The sequence below is a fragment of the Nelumbo nucifera genome, chromosome 1 (assembly GCF_055504915.1).
Source record: "Nelumbo nucifera cultivar China Antique chromosome 1, China Antique-T2T, whole genome shotgun sequence".
Lineage (NCBI taxonomy): Eukaryota > Viridiplantae > Streptophyta > Magnoliopsida > Proteales > Nelumbonaceae > Nelumbo > Nelumbo nucifera.
Window position 1 is genome coordinate 175603612 of NC_142649.1, and position 21357 is coordinate 175624968.

General features: G+C 34.2%; 1 protein-coding gene across 2 annotated transcripts; it reads right to left on the reverse strand.

Moving 5' to 3' along the window:
- Positions 1-1663: 1663 nt before the first annotated feature.
- Positions 1664-11939, reverse strand: LOC104596312 (uncharacterized). Of its 2 annotated transcripts, XR_735025.3 has the most exons (11): positions 11520-11939; positions 11285-11350; positions 8822-9002; positions 7292-7488; positions 7105-7155; positions 6852-6943; positions 6643-6707; positions 3583-3674; positions 2348-2452; positions 1995-2226; positions 1664-1765 (listed from the first exon to the last, which is right to left on the reverse strand). XR_735025.3 is itself a non-coding variant. In XM_010257386.3 (10 exons), exons 1-10 carry the CDS (start codon positions 11823-11825, stop codon positions 2089-2091), a joined length of 1293 nt encoding a protein of 430 aa, XP_010255688.1. In that variant the 5' UTR covers positions 11826-11938; the 3' UTR covers positions 1739-2088. The 2 variants fall into 2 exon arrangements, 1 of the variants encoding a protein (XP_010255688.1); XM_010257386.3 differs by having other exon boundaries at positions 1739-2226; positions 11520-11938.
- Between the last annotated feature and the right edge of the window lie 9418 nt (positions 11940-21357).

The following is a 21357-nucleotide window of genomic DNA, read 5'->3' on the forward strand; positions in this document are numbered from 1 at the left end:
ATCTCTGGCAACGTTGCCAGAGATTTGCCAGAGATGGGTGGAGACAGAGGTGGCAATGGCGGCAGGCAGAGGAATGACCACCAACGCCGCCGCCGCCACCTCCGGCAACGTTGCCGGAGGCGGAGGCAGAAGTGGGCAAAGGCAGCGGCAGGCGATAGCGAACGACAGTGGCGAGGAGCGGCAGACGGCGACTCTGGTAAATAAATGAGAAGAAAAAGAAGATGATGAACAGTGTTTTTGCCCTTTATTAATATTATTTTTAAAAAGTTAACCTATTTTTTAATTTTTTTAAATATATTACCTTTATTGATATTAAACCCCAAAAGTTGCCCTTATATGCTATTACCCCTTTTTTTAACACAAAATAAATATATATATAAATTGATTGGGCATTTAAAGTGATTTGACTTAATATTATAATATATTTATAATGACAACTGTGTGACATCTCAAAAAAGTAATCAACCTTATTAAATTTTACGTGCCATGTCATTCAGGTGATTTAGACTAAGTTTAAAAACGATGCAAATAAGTGTGAATGCAAATATTTAAAGTGTAAAACAGTTTATATAAATTGCAAAATTGAGTTAATTTTGCATTGGCAAATTTACCTTCTTATCAAATAGACTTTTAACTGTAATTGATGCAAACATTAACTTCAATAAAGCATATGCTTTTTTTCATCAACAGCTCACTTGAATCCAAATTTACTTCTTTTTATTGATGTACTTTTAAATCTTATTATCAATGTAAATATGCATTAATATTTCATTTATCAATGCATAAATATAATATTGCCAAACACAGGCAAAAGTGAACCAGAGTGCAAATTTACCCTGAACCGGGATTTACACTCCATCGTTTCCAAACGCAGCCTTAGATCACGCACGCAATTTGACATTTCAAGAAACCCCTCTCCCAAATCCCAAAGTCAATCATTATAAAAACATTGTTTCTTAAAAACAGAATTGACAAATGCGATTTTCTTGAAGATTCCATTTATTTACTGATGTAACGTACCTGACACATCAGCAGAAACGGAATGCTTGTGAAACGAACAAGTGCCAAACACCCAACAAATGTAGATGTAGCATTAACATTAAAAAAAAAAAAAAAAAAGTAAACGCAGCAACCACTACCCACATGCAATTTTAGGAGTAGCATTTAAAACCCCTTCTTAATTGGTCACATCACATCATGTGGCACCAAAAATTTTTTCCCTTTTTTTTGCCAGAAGAGGGAAAAAAACTGAAAATAGATGTGGAGATCCTAATTTTCCATTACCAACATATAGCTGTAAACTATTTATCAAAAAATAAATGGCTGTAAATTAAAAAGTTTAAATAATTCTTCACCATCATCTAATTAGTCATTACAGAACTTTGTGCCAGAGTCAGCTACATGAATGCTAAACAACCATTGCATTCCACTAAGAACCTTAAGGGTTCATTAGCAATACTAGATTTCATGTAGGATATGCACCATGAATCTAAATTATTCGCGTAGAAACAAATATAGGTGAGTATCGCATACTGCAGTAAACGTAATATTTGTGTCTGGCTGCATATAATTCCACCATTCATCAGTGTCAGATTTGTAATAGTGAAAAGAAAATACCACAAAGACTTCCTGAAATATGACAGGCATGGTCATCTGCTCATCAATCCAGAATTCAAAGTGCTAGCTTAATCATTGCAGCAGGTTATAGTCCCATTTCTGAGAAGTTCTCACCAATACATTTGTTGTGACATGTTTGATATGGTACCTTGGCAATAAAATTCATCAGATAAAAAATTGACAAAATCCCTTTGAACAAGCAATCTAGCAAGTTCATGTGAAACTTTTGTTAATTATAAGAAATCCATCCACATTTTACAGAAACTTTGAATCAGATCCCATCTCATATCAACTGGGTCTGGTGCATTGAAAGGAGCTAAGGCATACACATACTAACTATCCACATCATAACCTCAATATGCCTTGGATATGGTTACCTGCAGAAATGCCCTTAAATTTGACCTGGTTCTGCATGCTGGTTTCATTAGACACACATAGTAACGACACCTTTTGACAGAACCATGCCTTTGTTCACACTAAACAACCTTTGAAGCCTTTTCTTAAGGCAGTTTCATCCAAATTCCTTCCTATGAAGACAAGCTTGTTTATTCTTTTCTCATCTGGCCCCCATGCTTTGCCTGGGCTGCCGTCCAACATGGAATGCACCCCCTAATATCAGCACAAGAAGAAGACACTAGTAAATAAGTCACACCCCCACAACGATATATAGATAGGTAGATAGATAGATAGATAAATAGATAAAACATAACAGAGAGTGAGAGAGAAAGACCTGAAAAACATAACGCTCATCAGAACCACTCACAGATAAAACCCCTTTCATCCTATACAAATCCTCCCCTTTTTCATCAATTAGCCTCTCAAGCCAATCATCAACCTAGGTTGCACATGACAAATAAAAAATAAATTAATTTGAAGAGTTATATGTTATATTTGCTGAAAAAGAAAAAGAAGTACCCTGTGATCATTATCATAAAAGCTACTTGTCAGAATTTGACATTAATCAATTCCTTTGATTTTGGCGAGTGTTCAAGAATCAGGGACCCACTCTTTAAATTTCATGGATTGTTTTCCTTTTCCTGTCGAGTATTTATATTTTTGCCAGGGATATTTTAATCCCTTTACCATCAATCAAATAAATAGTATATGAGGACCAATTACCCAACTTCACTCAAAATTTCCTTTCTTCTTTCTTTTCTCCTTTTTTTTATTGCTAACAAGAAACTTTATGTTGGGTTTCTGCCCAACACAGACACTGATTCGAGATAGTGTGGTCTCCTAGAGAAGAAATGAGAGAACAGAGAGAGAACAGAGAGGTTTCTGGATTGAATCTTTCATAGCTTTCTTATTACTTTGCCTTGTATTTATAGATGTACAAGTTGGTAGTTGTAACAAATCCAGAATCAAGATTACCACTTATCTCTTGTACAGTTGGATCTTGCCTGGCTGTTTTTACCCCGTGTGCTTTTCTCCTTGAGTATACTTGTTTGATAATTGGTTTATTGGCTCGGACTTGGTTTCTAACACTTTATTACTGTATGAAAAAGAATGAATGATGTACAAGACATGCCATTTGCCAACCATCCCTCTTTGAAGGATAGGCTAGTCCTAGCTGCCTAACCTCAATATCATACATTTTAACTTACATATGACTTAAGGAAGATGGCTAATATTACATTAAAACCTCACCTTTAGAAGGGGGGGGGGACTCACAAATCAACACATTTCCATAAGTCAACTCAGGCCAGCTCTCCAAAATACATGTCTGACTCAGATACCCTTGCACTGAGGACCTAACCATGGGCTTGCACCTTCTTAGCATTTAAACTCCATCATGGATGATGCTCATTCACAATTCCTTGTTTTTCTTTCTCAACATGATTGTCCACCATTTAAAACTTTTTTTTTCTTTTTTTGAAAACTTAAAAGTTGAGAACTTTAAAAGAAAATTAAAAAGAAACTAAAAGTTGAGAATGACATTTTACAAAACTAAGGTGAACAAATTACCTCATCAAGATCCAAAACTCCCTCAGAAACTATACTGACACTGGACACAGCAGAATCATGTGTATGATTATGATGATGTCCCTCATGATGATCTGTTAGAAAAACCATTAAAAGAAAAGAGGACATAAAATTCATGAGAAAAGCCAAGAAAAATATGCTGACTCACTTTAAAGAACAAGAACTGAGTATATCATCACCATCAATTCATTATCCAATCCTTAATAGGGCATTAATGCCAAGAACAAGTAATTCCATAGTCCACCAGTCTGGCAATCAATGTGCACAAAATCATTTCTGAAGTGCCAACGGATCAGGGAGGTTTTGGACCTTTCTTATCAATGAGGTGGACTGTCTAGAAAAGTAAGTATTTGGATTAGATGAAGGAAATTGATAAAAGCATGCCCAAGACCAGCTTGTTCCTTGTGTCAAGGTGGCCCCTATCCAGTGTTGCATGGACTCCAACACTTGAGTCAGAATCTGACATGTGTCCAGGAGTCCAACTTGGTGAACCCCAAAAAGTAGGATTCTTGGACACGTTTCACATAAACAATAGTTTATTATATATTAAATAAATTGTGATTTTTATATTATTTTTAAAATTCATAGAACCATACAAGCATCACAATGTAAATAGTTAAATTACTTTTACAATTGATAAGTTAATATTACAGCCTTTCCCCATTTGCCACATGACCACATTAATGGTATTGATGTTAATTGGAAAAGATTCAATAAACAATGGATCAAAAGCTATGTGTAAATTGGAAAAACATAAGCACTAAGAATGCCCTATTGGACGGGTTAAATGGTTGACCCACTGTTACATAGAAGTATTAAAATGAAGAGTCGTTGCAATGGGCATTTTGGTAAATCTGCTTGATTTGCACTTTAGCTGAGTCCAGCACATATTTTGGAGAGTTGAACACGAGCAAACTTGTGAACACATGTTGATTTGCAAGTTCCCTCCAAAGGTGGGGTGTCCATGCAACACTGCCCTATCCCATTGCTTATTCACAATCTGATGGAACGCCTCAAGTCGAGAGATTATGAAAGACAAAAGCTAACTGAAGGTTTTAAGTTGGCAAAGATTTTACAATGGTTCCTCACCATCAATGTGCAGATAATACCACCACATTCTGGAAGGCCCAGATTATATTATTGAAAGGTATTGAAGTGCACTACAGTAACCTCAAGGCTCAATATCAATCTGAATAATACAATAACAGCCAATTCAACAGTATCAATATGAGGGGTTGAGTTTTTGGTCTAGGGTGATGGGTCTGTTGGAGATCCCCCCTTGGTATACTAGGATGTTCTCTTTGGTGCTAATATAATTGTCTACGGCATTATAGAATCCCATATTCTAGAGGTTTTAATAAAGCTTACTTCCCAGTATAGTATTCCTGGAAACTTTTAGGTGCCCTTTATATATTCATGGACAAGATAACAAAAAACTGATTCTATGACATCCAACGATTTCAGTGACAATAACTTGAAACTCCTTAATCGTTAACACAGTCCTAGAACTAATCCATTTTAAACTCAACAAAGCCTTATGCCACCAGCTATTGGAGTCATAAACACAAATCCTTTCTGACCACTCTACTCATTAGGACTCATATCCCCTAACTGATTGTGAGTCCTCACATCAGTTTTTCTTACTTCAAGCAATGCCCTTTTCAGACACCTCCCCCCCCCCCCCCCCACCGAAAGCTCCTTTAGGAACTTTCAACTTACATCAGGTCAGTCCTTACTCCTTACTGATCCAATAGGTGGTCTTCCATGCACATGACCAAATTCTATAGTTTTAAAATAAATTTGATGGACTATGCATTGTTTTCCCAATAATTAATGGTTTAATTTTGTAATATACAAATATTATGTACACTGAGGGAAGCCCATGATATTAGGTCCGCTTTCCTGCCTAACCCACCTGTCTTTTCCTAATATAACTTTACATACAGTTTGGGTTCGTGAGTCACCAGAACATTTCTTACCTACAGATACCTTGTCAAGAAAGTGAATCAGCTAAACAGTTTGCTGGACTCAACCAAGACCACCATTTGCCTTGCTAGTTGCTTGGTTTCCCTTAAAACCTGTCTTTGTTGCCCTGTCCCTTGGCTGCCATACTGTACCCAACCCAACACAATCTTGGAGTCTCCTTCCACCACTAGGTTTCTCATGTTCAATCTTCTACCCAGCGTAAGCCCATGTAAAACAGCCAACTTCTCGGCCCTTGTGGAGTTCCCAAAGCCCATGGGGCCTGAAAACATAGCCACTACCACACCTTGGCAATTCCTACAAAACCCTGAATTGCCTGGGTTGCCCAAGCTACACCCACCAAAATTAAGCTTCATTTCATGTAGCTTTCATTTCTTTTTTAATCATCATTCTAAGCTTTATCCCAACAGTACGGGGTCAGCTACATGAATCCTACTTTGCTATTTTGTTCTGTTTAATGTCATATGCATTGTTAAATAATGAGCACTTAAAACATTTCTTGCTACTTCAACTTCAACCCATGTCTTTTTCAGTCTTCCCCTAGCCCTTCTAGCCCCTGCAACTTGTAACAAATCACTTCTTCTTACAGTTGCTCAAAGTGGTCTTCTGTGCAGGTGACCAAACCATCTTACCTGCCACAACCTCTTGCGATGAAGATTGAGCTACAACCTGCCAGCCTCCTATGATGTCATCCATGGTGAACTGTTCAAAAATTTTCAGAGCTTTAACCCATTGTATTTATTGATATGTCCACACAAAGATGATAATTGATGTTCTTACTAATTCAAAGATAGAAAACTCTTAACACTATGGAATGAATCAGAAGATAGCAAGTTGTTATCATCTAAGCCTAATCCTTATCCCAGCTATCGGCTACATGAATCCTGTTTTTCCATTCCATTCTGTTCAATGCCATATCCATTATTAAATTATGAGCGCTTAAATCATTTCTTACTACTTTGACCTATTTCCTAGATTTCTGCTCAAATACAGTTAAAATTACACACACACACATATATATATTACACAGAATAATTCATAGAGGAATTAAATAATTACCGTGCCCTGCCTCATGGTGCTGAGTTAAGCTATGTGATCCATCTAGCTGAACTTCAGATTCAATTCTGCAAAGTCATACACATTTTAGAAAATGAGAGTCCATATGATATAACTTAAGATACTTCATTGCAATACTGCCTTTCTAACTGCTAGATAAAACAATTGGAAAAAATAGCATGCTTGGAGTAAAGAATAAATAGGCAAATGACCTATCAAGATCATATCCTCCCACACCCAGGACAAAGTCAATGTCAACAGCTCCATATGTAGCTTTCTTAATTTGTGCCATCCCATTGATATGCTGAAAGAATTGAATAGGAAGAACTATCATAAGAAGGCTACTAGGATTGTACATTTGCACTTAGACATATAATGCAATAAATTTCATGTAAAAATGAGAAATTTAACTCAGCCTTCATAAAAAATGTTTAATTAAAGTACAAAAATCAGAAATTCACCTACCTTAATTTTCTTCATCAAGGCTTCTAGCTCAGTCTCATTCACCAAATCTATCTGCAAGAACATGTGACACCAAGAAGAATTCAAAGGATGGTACTAAAGCTTGAAAAGCTACCTTTTTTGCCAAGAACCAGTTATATAAGTTATTAAAAAAAGGATTATCATGAATTACCAATCTTTGCATGCTCACCTTGTTCAAGATTATACGATCTGCATACGCAACTTGCTCAATTGCCTCATTCACAACAAATCTTGGTTTGACTTCATTCAAATGCTGCATGGCATGCTTACAGTCAACCAAAGTAACAACACTATCAAGTTTAACATACCGTGCAACCAACTCATCTGTATAGAATGTTTCAATGACAGGAGCAGGCTTGGCAAGACCTATAAAAAGAAACATAGAAGAATAAGCCAAATATATAAACTCTCAAACCTGCACTGAAAAAGATGCAGTAATTATCTTTCCATCAAGAGAGGGACATATATGACTATGACACAATATTCCCCCGGGATCCCTGAAATTAGTAATCTAAGTTCCAAAAGAGAAAAAATGTAATGGCTAAAGAAAACATCAATGACAAAGAAAAAACTAGAGTTGGATCAATCTATAATACCAATATGGATGACAGAAAAGATGAATCACCCCATGAAATGGGGTCATTACCCAATGTTGGTCCCCAGCTATCTGGGATCTTGGGAGGAGTGAACTGGATACCTAACCTTTGGTATTTTTTGCACAAAGTAGCTATCCTCAGACTTGAAGTAGCACTCATTGCACCAAACAATGACCCACCCCATGAATCTTTACCTAAAATGTTCTGGCCACGAATATGAAAGTGTAGAATGAGGCAGCATAATGTGGGGAGGATGGGTTTCACTAGTTTTTTTATCAATAGACAGGTTTTCACTAATGACAATAAATTTAGTAGCACTTGGCTTTCTGTTAAGGCCACTCAGACCATATGGAACAAAAAAAAAATGAAGAAAAAGATTGGTAAAACATATGCAATCATGATCTTGATGGGAACAAATACCATCATGGTTCTAATACATCTAGGATCATTTATAGCAATAAATTTCATCATATAGGAAAATTTCCAATCGGTACCCTGTACTTTGGCTCGAGTGACAATTTGGTCCCCAAACTTTAAAATGCGACAATCCAGTATCTGAACTTTCAAAATGTGACAATTCAGTACTCAAACTTTCAAAATGTGACAATCCAGTACCTGTCGTTAACCAGTTCGTTAATCAGCCGTTAAGTGACATTTGAAAAGTCAAAAATGCCCTTCGAATGCCATCTAATTCTCTTTATCAACCATCCAAACGTTGACAAAAAACTGAACAGTCCCAAATCCTAGCATCTTCTATTCAAAAACGTTGGCGACTGTTTAGAAGAATCTAGAATTTGGGACTGTTCATTTTATTGTCAATGTTTGGATGGTTGATAAAGAGAATTAGGCATTCTTAAGACATTTTTTACTTTTCAAATGTCACTTAATGGCTGATTAACGGATTGGTTAACGGCAGGTACTGGATTGTCACATTTTGAAAGTCCGGGTACTGGATTGTCACATTTTGAAAATTCGGGTACTGACTTGTCGCATTTTAAAGATTGGGGACCAAATTGTCACTCGAACCAAAGTACAGGGTACTGATCAGGAATTTTCCCCATCATATACTATAACAAACTTCCACCTTCAAAAAGGAGTTATACCTGTTGTTTCTATAACAATATGATCAAATTTGTCTCGCTTTTTCCTAGCCAACTCTAAAAGCATTTTAACCAGATCTCTTCTTACAGTACAACATAGGCAGCCATTGTTGACCATAACAATGTCCTCAGACACAGAGGAATGGCTTGCAACTAATGAACCATCAATGTCTACCTCTCCAAACTGCAAACCAACAACCATCAAATATGAATAAATAGGTCCATGTTTGAAGACAAGAATATAACTATAAGGAAGATTGTTGTTGATATCTGTTTGAGGATAGTGGAGTGATCTCTGTTACATTCAGAGACAATTTATGGTTAACTGTGGGCATGATTGGATTGGGCTGGTCATTGGGAAGCATTGATACCACTCGCTTTGGTATTTTTCTTTAACTTTGATTCTACTATCAAAAAATACATGGGAACAAAAGTAGCATACTGTTTAAAATAAATAATTTAAAAGAGAACATTCACAGCAGTTAAGTTTAATGGAAGAATGATTCAATTCCAAAAAATATATTTTACAATAAAAAATTTCTTTCCAGTCCTTTTTGTTAAGATTATTTGATCATGAAAATTAAGGACTTCACATAATTATGTATTTTAGTCTGTCCATAAAAGGAACATTCTTTTTATCATCCATAAAATGGAACAAAATTTTATAAAGCAGCAATACTCTTATTAATTTAGCAGATTGATAGGCCAACATAAGATCTGCATGCCCATAGAATGGATGTAATCAAGGGGAAGAAATTGAGATGAATGAGTAGAAAAACAAGGGATTCAGATGGTGTAGCTTTATCATGCAAAGACCAATGACAACTTTACTAACAAGTATCAGCCTGGTGCAGATGGGAAGCCTTGGGGAGTGGCTATAGTGGTTTGCAGGTTTGGGTTTGAGAAAAATTAAAGTGAACAAGACATTTCTTGGGGAGCGTCTATAGAGGTTTAGGTTTAATTAAAAAAAAAAAAAAAAAGCTTTATAGAGAAAAGTTATTGTTTGTAAGTATGGAGTGATGAGATTGGAGTAACAATGTGGGATACAAGAGAAGTAAAAGCATTAAGCATCCACTTATGGTGTTTGTGTATGGAAGGGCATCATGTGCTTCTAGGAAGCTTTCCAAAACTTGACTAAATCCAAGGCTGGATAGGAGTCTAGGATACGTTTTTAGGAGGAAATTGTGTGGTGTTGGAAGACCATGTGAACTATGTATTAGACTTTGAGAAAGACTTCGCAATAAACCAATGAATTGAAATCAGAAATTAAAGAGTGATTTCATCATCATCTAAGCATTCTATCTATATGGGATCGGCTAAAACGAAAGAGTGATTTGATGTCCAAAATCCAGAGGATCATTATAATGTTTGTCCCTACTTGATAAGCTTGAAAAATAAGTAAATTCCCTAGGAGAACCAGATGCAAGATGGTGAAAGGAATGTAGTAATGGACAAATTACAACGAAAAATACTTATAAAAAATACAATGAAATCTGTGTACAATGTGCTTATATGTTTCCAGGTGGCCAGATCTGAGTTGAAAGGTATTTGGGGTTAATGCAATCCCACCTAGGGTGAAAGCCTTTGCATGGCTGGTAGCTATGAACAGTGACCTTGCAATGGATCACCTGACGAAAAGAGAATTTCAAGTTTCAAGTTTCAACTACATAATATCTGTTCTTTGTGCAACAGCAATAAAGAATATGCGAGGCACCTTTTCATCACATGTAACCATACCAAATTCATTTGAATCTTTTTCTACTTCTTCCTTATTAGAAATGTACGGAAACCAATAAATCCAACAAGATCTTTGCACTGTGACCGAGAATTCAGGAATGGAAGCTAAGGTACTTTGGAGCTGTAATCCATTTGCTGTAGTTTGGGTCATCTAGAAGGAAGGAAATACAAGAATTTTTTATGACATTCAGAAGAGTCATCAAAAAATGTCCTCAATAGTGGGAAATACAATTCTGGTTTAGATTCTTGTTCATTTGGAATTCACAGATGTCTAAAGAGAAATCTTCAGGTCTTCGTTCTGAGCTGCATGAGAGTTATAATGCATTCAGAAAATTCATAATGTGTTGTTTTATTGAATTGTAATGTTTATGTTGTATGAATCCTTATTGGGCTTGAGGTGTTATTTCATCACCCTACCCAGATTTTATACCTTTGTTTTCTTTTTTAAATAAATCTTTTCTTTCATTTTATTGTAAAAAAATAAATTAGACCCTTTTTCAGTAGATATATAACATTAAATTTCAAAAGAATATGGACAATTTAAATAGTTTCTAGGTTTTCTATGGATGTGTTCACACGTCCTTTTTTTTCATCTTGCCAAGTCGGACTCACAGACAAACGTCAAATTCCGATTCTCATGTCTATGTCCAGGCATGATGCAACGATGGTATAAATGTAAGTGACAGTTAATCAAACAAATCCTCTACTGAAAATGATCGCATGGCATACCTCGTTCTCTATAACAGCGATACGCTTGCCGTGATTAGCAGTTAGAATGTGGTTCAGGAGAGTTGTCTGCCATTGACAATCCAAGTAAAAAACAAAACTGGTAAGTTATATGAAACTCTTATTTGGCCAGTTAATTCAATAAACACCAAAAAACATCATGCAAAGAGAAACCAAAATCCTATGAATTTTTACTTAAGAAGATACAGCGCATAATATTTCCCGTTAAAAGTCGAACCTTTCCTGAACCCAGGAAGCCAGTGATGACAGTGGCGGGAACCCTAGTATCAGCATTCTCGTCGGTCGAAATAGCTTCCGTATTATCGTAACGGGGAATGGAACATCTGACCATTGTCCTTGAATTACAGGGATGAATTCTGTCGGATTTAAGGAAGTGGAATCGCTCCGAAACAAATGAGTGAAGATTTCTGAGGCATTGAGAGGTCGCAGAGTAGGAGAACAACGAGAAGTCAACCAAAGAAGGTCTGAGAATTTGATTTAGGGTTTTAGCTGCTGCTCTTGAGACCAATAATTTGGTAGCCATTTTAGCAAGAAAGAGTTGGGGGAGTGGTAACCACCTGACACTGAACGGAAGACCAGTGAAGTCGACGCCTTAAACCCTAAAAGAGGTTTTAATTGTCTCTATTGCTCTATTTAGTTAGCACCGCGTCATGAGATGGTGTCAATGCTTTGTTTGGTTTGTATCCGGGCCAAGCCCGGATCCTACCATATTCGTTGCTTCTGATCTCGACATATCCCCACTTACCCAGGTGTCCAAAACGGGCTGTTGCCACCCCGGATGCATTTGGACCGAAGTGATTTTCTCTTCGAGTCCAGTAACATTTTGACACATCAACAATATATAAATATATTTTTTTAAGGAAAATTGTCTAAAACTCAGTTCACTTTTAAGCATTTCTATTAAACAATTCACCATAACTTTTGAAAACGTCCGGAAATCCCATGTTTGTAAATTTTTATTTTTCAAAAGCAAAGTTTTTAAAGACTAAAAGTGGAGGTGAAGCGGTTAGATGTCAAAAGAGGCGAGGCACAAGTCTCAAATCGGTTTGAGGCGTAAGCCTCAAGCTAAAAATTAAAAATTATAAACATAGTTCATAATTAACAAAAAAACACAAAAAGAAACAAATATTTTAAATTTTATATAATTATGTGTGACTTATTTAATGTATAATAGTCCAACAACCATTAATTATATGTTCAATCTTTTTTCAAGGTTACTCTTATGAAATATAAACATAGAAAAAAGCAATGTTATAATAAAAATAACTAGTGACTACCAATTACCATAAAGAATTTAATACCACAATACAAATTCTAAACTATCAAAGAAAAAAAAAAAAAAGATGGGACCAAGAACATACTTGACACAATTCAATAGCTAACTTACAAAATATGAATCTTTGAAGTTCAAAATTCCAAATTCCTATAAAAAATACAATAGATTTTTTTGAAGTGTATTTCCTATAATAAATAGACTTCCTAGCAATAGAACTAGGCAAAAAAAAAATTAAAATCTTAAACTAGTAGACACAATTTCATTAAAATTTAAAAGCACCAACCAACAAGTAAGGCATATCGAAATGTTCATCTAGTTATGAAAATTTAACCAGAATTTATTTATATTAGTTAAGCAAGTTTTCCAATTCCCAAATGAACCAAAAATATTACCAATACTTCAATTAAAATTCTAGTTTCAAGGCTTCAAGCCTAATTAAAGATGAAAACCTAGCTTCAACTATGAAATCTATATATATACACTAAAGTAGAGTTTGCCATGTCAGCAATCCTCTCCTTGCTCCGTTACCCAAATCTAGCAATTCTAGAGGGGGTGCAAGATTCCCTCTAGAAGCATTAGGAGTTGCCACCTAACATGGCTTATCTCCTTTTTTCCTCTCCTTTTTATTACGAGACCCCCCCTACTTTCTCATAAATTATCTCTATCTCTCACTAATTCCTATTTATCTCCTAAATTATCTATAATTCTTATTTATCCTCTCCCCCACTTTTCATCTATATTTATCTAAATCAAGTTTCAATTAAAAAATTTAACAATTATTTAAATATTATAATGAGATTGTATAATAACTTTAAAATATTTATTAAAAACACAAAAAATAATTATAATAGGTTTAATAATGAAATTATGTAATAACAATATAAATTGTAATTTTATGGATTATTCAACTTAATAACTAAATAATATTTTAAAAACATAAATAAAAATTATTTAAATAACAAAATATTTAAAATTACATAATAACTTTAAAGAAATAAAATTTAAATAACAAAAAAGATTAAATATTTTACATTTTATTTAAATATTTAACGTAATTAAATTTTAAATAGTTAAATAATGAAATTATTTAATAAATTAAAAAAAAACTTAAGAGTAGAATAATAATTATAATAGATTTCATAACTTTTGAATTAATAATAATTTTATATTTACAAAATTAAAAACGAAATTATGTAACAATAGTATAAATTATAATTTCATGGATTATTAAATTTAATGAATAATTAATATTTTAAAATTTTAAATAATGGTATTATTTAAATAATAAAATAATATTATAAACAACTAATTTTTAAATACTTTAAATATCAAAATATTAATAACTAAATCATATCTTATATATTATTTCAAAGACAAAAAATAAATTAGATAACAAAATTATGTTTTAACTTTAAAAAATTATCAAAAGCACATAAGTAATTATAAATAGTGGGGCCCCATGTGAGGCATGGGATGTGGCACCCCTCCCTATCCCTCGCCCTCGTAGTCAAGACACTCTACCCCATCCCCACCTCATCCCCGGTGGCAGGGCAAGTTGGAGGCAAGGCACCCATTCCCGTCAAAGATGGGAGAATCCCCAAACTTTTCCCACCTCGAGGTAACCACCTAAAAATAATCTAATTTGGGGATATTTTACAAATAGGATTATGAGAATTTGGGGTGTTTTAGGAATTGGGGGGTATTTTATAAATGGAATTGTAGGATCCTAGGATTACAAGAATATGAGGAAAAACTTAGTCATATTTTAAAATTCAATATTAAATCTACTAATAGTTTACTAATCTACCAATGGGTTTAGGGAATTATATGCAAACTCATCCCTTCCCCGTCCCTAATTTGGAGCAAAAATATTTTACTCATCCCTATTTAAGATTTGAGAAAACTTGCCCTGTTTGAGGTGGGTCAAGGTATTATTTATGTTTTATATATTATTTTTTAATAATCATTTATGTTTTATATATTATTTTTTAATAATCATTTATGTTTTATATGCTATTTTAAATAATTTTTAAATGTTTTCAATCTAAAAGCTTGAATATTAAATCATATTTTAAACATTATTTAAAAACAAAAAATAGATTAAATAACAAAATTCTGTAGTAATTTTAATAAGAATATAAAATATAAATAAATGAAAAAATAAATATTATTGAAATAGTAGAAGTAGATTAAATAATTTAAAAGTATTAAAGTTTTTTATTAGTTATTTATTGTATTTTCATTATAAATATATTTTCATCAATTGTGTATTTTTTTTATAAATTTTAAATAATTATTGGAGATTAAACTAATGTTATTTGTTAGAGATTAGACTATTAATTTAGCTGAAAGTAGGAGTGTTCACTAGGCAATTCAGTTTAGTTGGAGATTGTTTGCCTAGCCAAACTGATCTAGTCAGGTTAGGGAGTTGGTTACTTGAAACTGACCAACCATTAGCAAAACCTAAACATTGGTTAATTAATTAATGTTTAGCATAATTTACATTAATCATTATAATTTAATAAATCTTCATTAAAATTTTACAACAATTATTTATTCATAAAAGATATTACTAGTTAGCGTAATTTACTAATTTCTATAAAATTAATAATTATAGTTAACAATTATCAAACAATTCAAGGAAACTCTTCAACTAATAATCCATACTTTTTGAAATAAATAATAATTAAAAAATAGGAAATTAATCTACAAAAAAATTTCTCCAAAACTATTTAAATAATAGTCCATTATTATTATTCAACTAAATAATTATTAAAACTTTAGGACAATTAAATTAGAAAATTAATCTATCAGAATTTGTTTCATATTTATTTAAATAACAATCCATTATTATTATTTTAATAAATAATTTATGAAAATTATTAAATCTATCCCCACCGGGCTAGGCTACATGGTTGACTTCAATCATACTTGGTTTTACATTAATCAACAACAAATGATTTACTTTTAATTAAAATTCATGTGATTTACTATAATTACATTAAAATACTATAATTACATCACTTTGATTAATAGTAAATAATTTAGGCTCAAAAAGTAAAAAATTTACATTAATTTATTGTTATTGTAAATAACTAATTTACTATACATCTTTGCTAATTAACAACAATTTTAATAATTTTTGGAAATTATCATAAAATATTGTAATTTAATTTACTATTTGTTAATTAGTTATAGAAAATTATTAGAATTGTAGGGGTAGCAATTTTCCCTGTAAAACTAATGCCCTACCCTACCCCACCCGAACAAGGCAAGTTTTATCGAATTTTAAATAGGGATGGGAAAGAGACACGGTGGGGACGGGGAAAATATTTTTGCTCTGGTGGGGTTTGCATATAATTCCCCAAACCCGGTTGTAAATTACTAAAATATCAGTAGATTTAATATTGATTTTTAAAATTTCTCTAAGTTTTCCATATATTCTTATAATCGTAGGATCCCATGACTCCATTTATAAAATACCCCCAAATTGTCATAATTGAATTCCTAAAATACCCCCAAATTCCCATAGTCTTTTTTGTAAAATATCCACAAATTAGATTATTTTTAGGTGGTTGCCTCGGGTATGGAAAATTTGAGGATTCATCCCCGATAGGAAATGGGTGCCTCACCTCGAACTTGCCCCACCACCAAGGACGGGGTGGGGATGGGTTGAGTGTCTTCACTACGAGGGCGAGGGACAGGGAGGAGTGCCCCCATCCCGTGCACTGCACGAGGCCCCGCTAGTCAAAATTTAAAATCCTATTTTCTAAATTTTTAATGTTCAATCAAATTACATCCATTTCTTTTTAAGCAAGTCCGTTATCACTAAAAGCATGGTTTTGAACTCCATGCATTTTTTTTATTCATGTGACAATTAATAAAAAAAAGGCATACAAAATAACCATAGCCACAACTTTAATGAGAAAAAAATATTAGTCCAATTCCTTTTCATGATTATAATTAGTCTAATTCTTGATGTAAATTCAATGAGAAAAAAAATCAAAAAAGAATAAGGAAGAGAGAAGAGAGAGAAGATAGAAGAGAGAGATGAGAGAAAGAGTGTGGGTTGACTTGAGTTGCCGCCCCACTCAACTATTTACATTAACATCAAATTATAAGATTGCAATTACACTATTGCCCCTACTACTTGCATAAGCAAATGACTAACACAACTAAGATTGCTAACAACAACCTAATAAGAAATATAAAGTAAGAAATAACTAAAAACAGCTATGGGGACCACAATAAATAAAATAACTAACTCTAATGCAAAAGTACTAATTATTGCTCTACATCTCTACACTCCCTCTCAAATTGAGAATAGATATTTATCATTCCCAACTTGCATAAATCTGTTTCCAACTTGGTCCTTGTAATTTCCTTAGTCAAGAGATCAACAAGCTGAATATTGAATGCAATATATGGAACACACTTCTTGAGAGGCAACTCTCTAATAAAGTGTCGATCCACCTCAATATGTTTAGTTTTGTCATGTTGTATCGGATTATGAGCAACGTTAATAACAACCTGATTATGACAATACAATATCAAGGGTTTCTCATAAGAAATTCCTAGTTCTTCAAACAAGGATCTCAACCATAATACTTCAGCTACACCATGTGCCATAGATCCGTATCCTGCTTCAGCATTGGAATGTGCTACAACATTTTGTTTCTTACTCCTCCAAGAGACAAGGTTGCCTCCTACAAAGGCACAATACCCAAAAGTAAATATCTTGTCATCAACACACCCAGCCCAATTAGCATCTGTGTAAATCTTCATGTGACCATTATTTCTTAAGAGTATGCCTATGCCCAGACATCTCTTAAGGTAAGCAAGAATCATCTCAACTGTAGGAAGGTGAGTGGTTTTGGGGAATGCATGTACTGGCTAACTACATTGACCGCATAAAAAATATCTGGTCGTGTGAGGCAAAGATAAAGTAGTTTCCCAACCAACCTTTAGAACATAAACTTGTCTTCAAGGGGCTCTCCACCTTCGGTCATTATCTTGTGGTTTTGTTCAATGGGTGTGTTAACAGGTTTAACACCTAGCTTCCCATTTCTTCCAGAAGATAAAAAACACACTTCATTTAGGAGACAAAAATCCCATGTTTGGGTCGAGCTACTTCAATACCCAATAAATAACATAATTCTCCCAAGTCTTTGACTTCAATTTTTTGTTGAAACAGATGTTTAAGATAGTCAATCTCATAGGTATCACTCCTTGTCACCACAATATCATCCACATAGATAGCAAGTAGGGTCAAGGAGGAGTTTGTTTTCTTAATGAAAAGAGTGTGATCTGATTGGGCTTGGATATAGCCAAATTTTCCAAGAGCTACTCTAAATCTATCAAACTATGCTCTTGGAGACCGTTTCAATCTATATAAGGCTTTATTCAACCAATAGACCTTCTATCCTACTTCTGCACTATAGAATCCAAGTGGTAACTCCATGTACATTTCTTATTGCAAATCACCATTGAGGAAGACATTTTTAACATTTATTTGGAATAGTGACAATGAGAAATTTGTTGTGATAGACAATAAAATTCTGATAGTGTTCATCTTAGCTACCGATGCAAAAGTCTTTAAGTAGTCTATGCCATAATTCTGTATAAACCCCTCTGCAACTAATCTAACTTTATACTTCTCAACAGAGCCATCATCATTATGTTTAACTACAAACACCCATCTACACCCAATCAGTTTATTCCCTTTTGGACGATCAACTAACTCCCATGTATTGTTTTAGAGAAGGGCATCCATTTCCATTTTCATGGCATCCATCCACTCAGGTATTGATAAGGCCTCTTGCATTATCCTACGAATGGAAATAGTAGAGGTAGATGTCAAAAATGACTTATAGGATGGAGACAAATGGTCATAAGTCAGAAACTGAGAAATACAATGTGTTGTAGATGAAGTACAACGATGCTTCCCTTTGCGTACTACAATTGGAAGATCAAGATCATCCTAAAAAGGAGAAGGCTCATTAATGGGAGGCATCTCATTAGGCAGGCAAAATAACATATCCTAATCATTGGAGTTGACATGGACTGCTAAGGACCGAAATCAACTTGTCTCCACCACCTATGAAACACCCTAAACTCCTTACACTTATGACAACCCTCCTCACTACACTCCCCTTCAGTAATTAGGACAAGTAATGGAATTTTTGATGTGGGTGAATCCATCTCACTATTCTCTCCCTGAAAATAAACTTTATGATAGTAGGGAACATTCTCAAATAATGCGACATCCATAAAAACAAATTGTTTTTTAGAAGTAGGTTCATAGCAATAATATCCCTTCTGATTTTGTGCATATCCAAGAAATATGCATTTGAAAGCTTTAGAACCAAACTTGGAACGATGAGGCCCAAGAATTTGAACAAAATAGGTATAACTAAAAGTTTTAAGGGTAATGACGAACAAGTCCTTATCATGATATAAGAGATTGAATTGAATTTTCATATCTAGGACCCGTGAAGGAACCCGATTGATGAGATTCACGGTTGTATGGATAGCACCCCCCAAGAAACGTATAGGAGCATTGGAGTTTAGCGTAATGCTTCTAGTTACCTCCTATATATGCCTATTCTTCCTCTTAGCAACTCTACTTTATTGAGGTGTACGGAGACCAGTGCTCTGATGAATAACCCCATGGTTAAGGAAGTATGAGGCCAAAGGTTTTGCAAAATACTCTTTGGCATTATCTGATCTGAAAACTTTGATTTTGACTCCAAACTAGGTCAGAACCATTTGATGAAAATTCCAAGTCAAAGAAGGGACCTCATCTCGAGAGTGTATAAGATAAACCCACAAAAAATGAGTATAGTCATCAACAAACAACAAAAAGTATCGGTATCTCCCCATAGTAGTGATGTCATATAGTCCCCAAACATTAGTATGCACAATTTCAAAAGGAATAGTACTTATTTTATTGCTCAAATAATAGATTATTCTACAATGCTTTGCAAGATCATAATTTTCACATTTTAAACTACACATTTAGATTGACTCACACAAATTGGGAAGCAAACTCCTTAAAGACTTAAAAGATAGATGACCTAACTGATTATGCCAAAGCATAATCTAACTCACAAATTGATAAACAAGAGACCTTCCAACTTTTTTGTCTTCCCCATGCAGGCACCTTCTGATTAGGTAGACTCCATTCATCTCATGGCCAATCCCAGTCACTTTCATTGTCTCCAAATCCTGAAAAACACATCGATCAGGGAAAAATGTCACTGAATAGTTTTGATTTTTAGGTTGCATTTGGAAATGATGCAAATGGAGTGTAAATCCTGATTCATGGTAAATTTGCACTCTGGTTCACTTTTGCCTGTGTTTTGGCAACATTACATTTATGCATTGACAAATGACATACCAATGCATATTTACATCGATAAAAAAGAAATAAATTTGCATTCAAGTGGGCTTTTGATTAAAAAAAAAAGCATATGCTTTTATTGGAATTCATGTTTGCATCCATTACAGCTAAAAGTCTGTTTGGTAAGAAGGTAAATTTGTTAGTGAAAAACTAACCCAATTTTGCAATTTATATGAACTATTTTATACTATACATATTTGCATTCACACATATTTGCATAATTTCCAAATGTAGCCTAAGTGATGCTACTAACTGACAACAAATTACTACTAAGTTTAGGAACATGCAAAACTGAGGACAAGGAGATGGCATCCGATTGTCTAATGTTTTATTTCCCAGAGATGGGAATAAGGGATCCATCAGCAATGGATACTCTATCTCTGTTAGAGGATAAGCAATAAGTAGTAAATAGAGAAAATAAAGTTGTCATGTGGTCAGATGCACCTGAATATATGACCTAACAAGGTTCATTGTTACCTAGGCCTGAAATATGATATGTTGATGCTCGTGTACCTAAATGAGCAAATGTTGAAGTAGGAGCAACAACTATGAATGGCGGCAGAGATGAGGAGGTTGAAGTACCAACTTCACTTTCTAACTAAGTTAGAGCAGCCCGAACAACAGCTAAAGTATCTAGGGATGTAGCTCTTGTGTTGAATGAGGATGCACCATCAATAGTAATAGCCACATTGGCATTCTCGTTTTTGTTTATGAGCTTTGTTGGAATTAAATGTGGATATAACTTCCAACAAATGTCCTTGGTATGCTTCAACTTCTTACAATGGTCACAAACTAACTCCTTCTTATCCTCTTTCTTTATGTCCCTTTCCTTTTCACCCCCAAATTTTGATTTCACCGTCGCTAAAGTTGATTCCATAGGTTGAAACTGCAACATAACCTTTCTCCTACATTCTTCACTGTGCATTAGAGAGTATGCCTGAGATAAGGACACACTCTCCCTGGTGAGTAGTTGTTGTCTCACAATTTCAAACTTTGCATTTAGGCTACCTAGGAATTAAAAAACCCTTTTAGTCTCAACCTGTTTTCTATAGGTTTTTGCACCCTTTTGGCTTTCCCACTCAATGGTTCCAAGTAATCAATTTCATACCATAAAGATTTCAAAATGGAAAAATAATTTGAGAATGGCTTCTCCCCTTACTTGAGATTATTTACTTTACATTACAACTCATAGGCCCTAGCAACATTGAATAGCTGAGAGTAGGTCTCCTTTATTACTTCCCAAATCCCCTTAGTTGTTTTTACCCACAAGTAATTTCGGCTAATATGAGGCTACATAGAGTTACATAGCCAAGTCATGACCAAATAGTTCTCTTTAACCCATTTGGCATATGAAGGGTCTTCCTTGGCTGGTTTCTC

What these genes read in the sequence shown, in the direction of transcription:
- LOC104596312 (XM_010257386.3), bottom strand. Translation starts at nt 11,825, where the DNA reads ATGGCTACCAAATTATTGGTCTCAAGAGCAGCAGCTAAAACCCTAAAT. An exon ending in TATTGTTATAGAAACAACAG is followed by an intron (nt 7,489 to 8,821) that starts GTATAACTCCTT and finishes TTCTTTTTATAG; the next exon opens with GTCTTGCCAAGCCTGCTCCT. An exon ending in ATCGTATAATCTTGAACAAG is followed by an intron (nt 7,156 to 7,291) that starts GTGAGCATGCAA and finishes ATGTTCTTGCAG; the next exon opens with ATAGATTTGGTGAATGAGAC.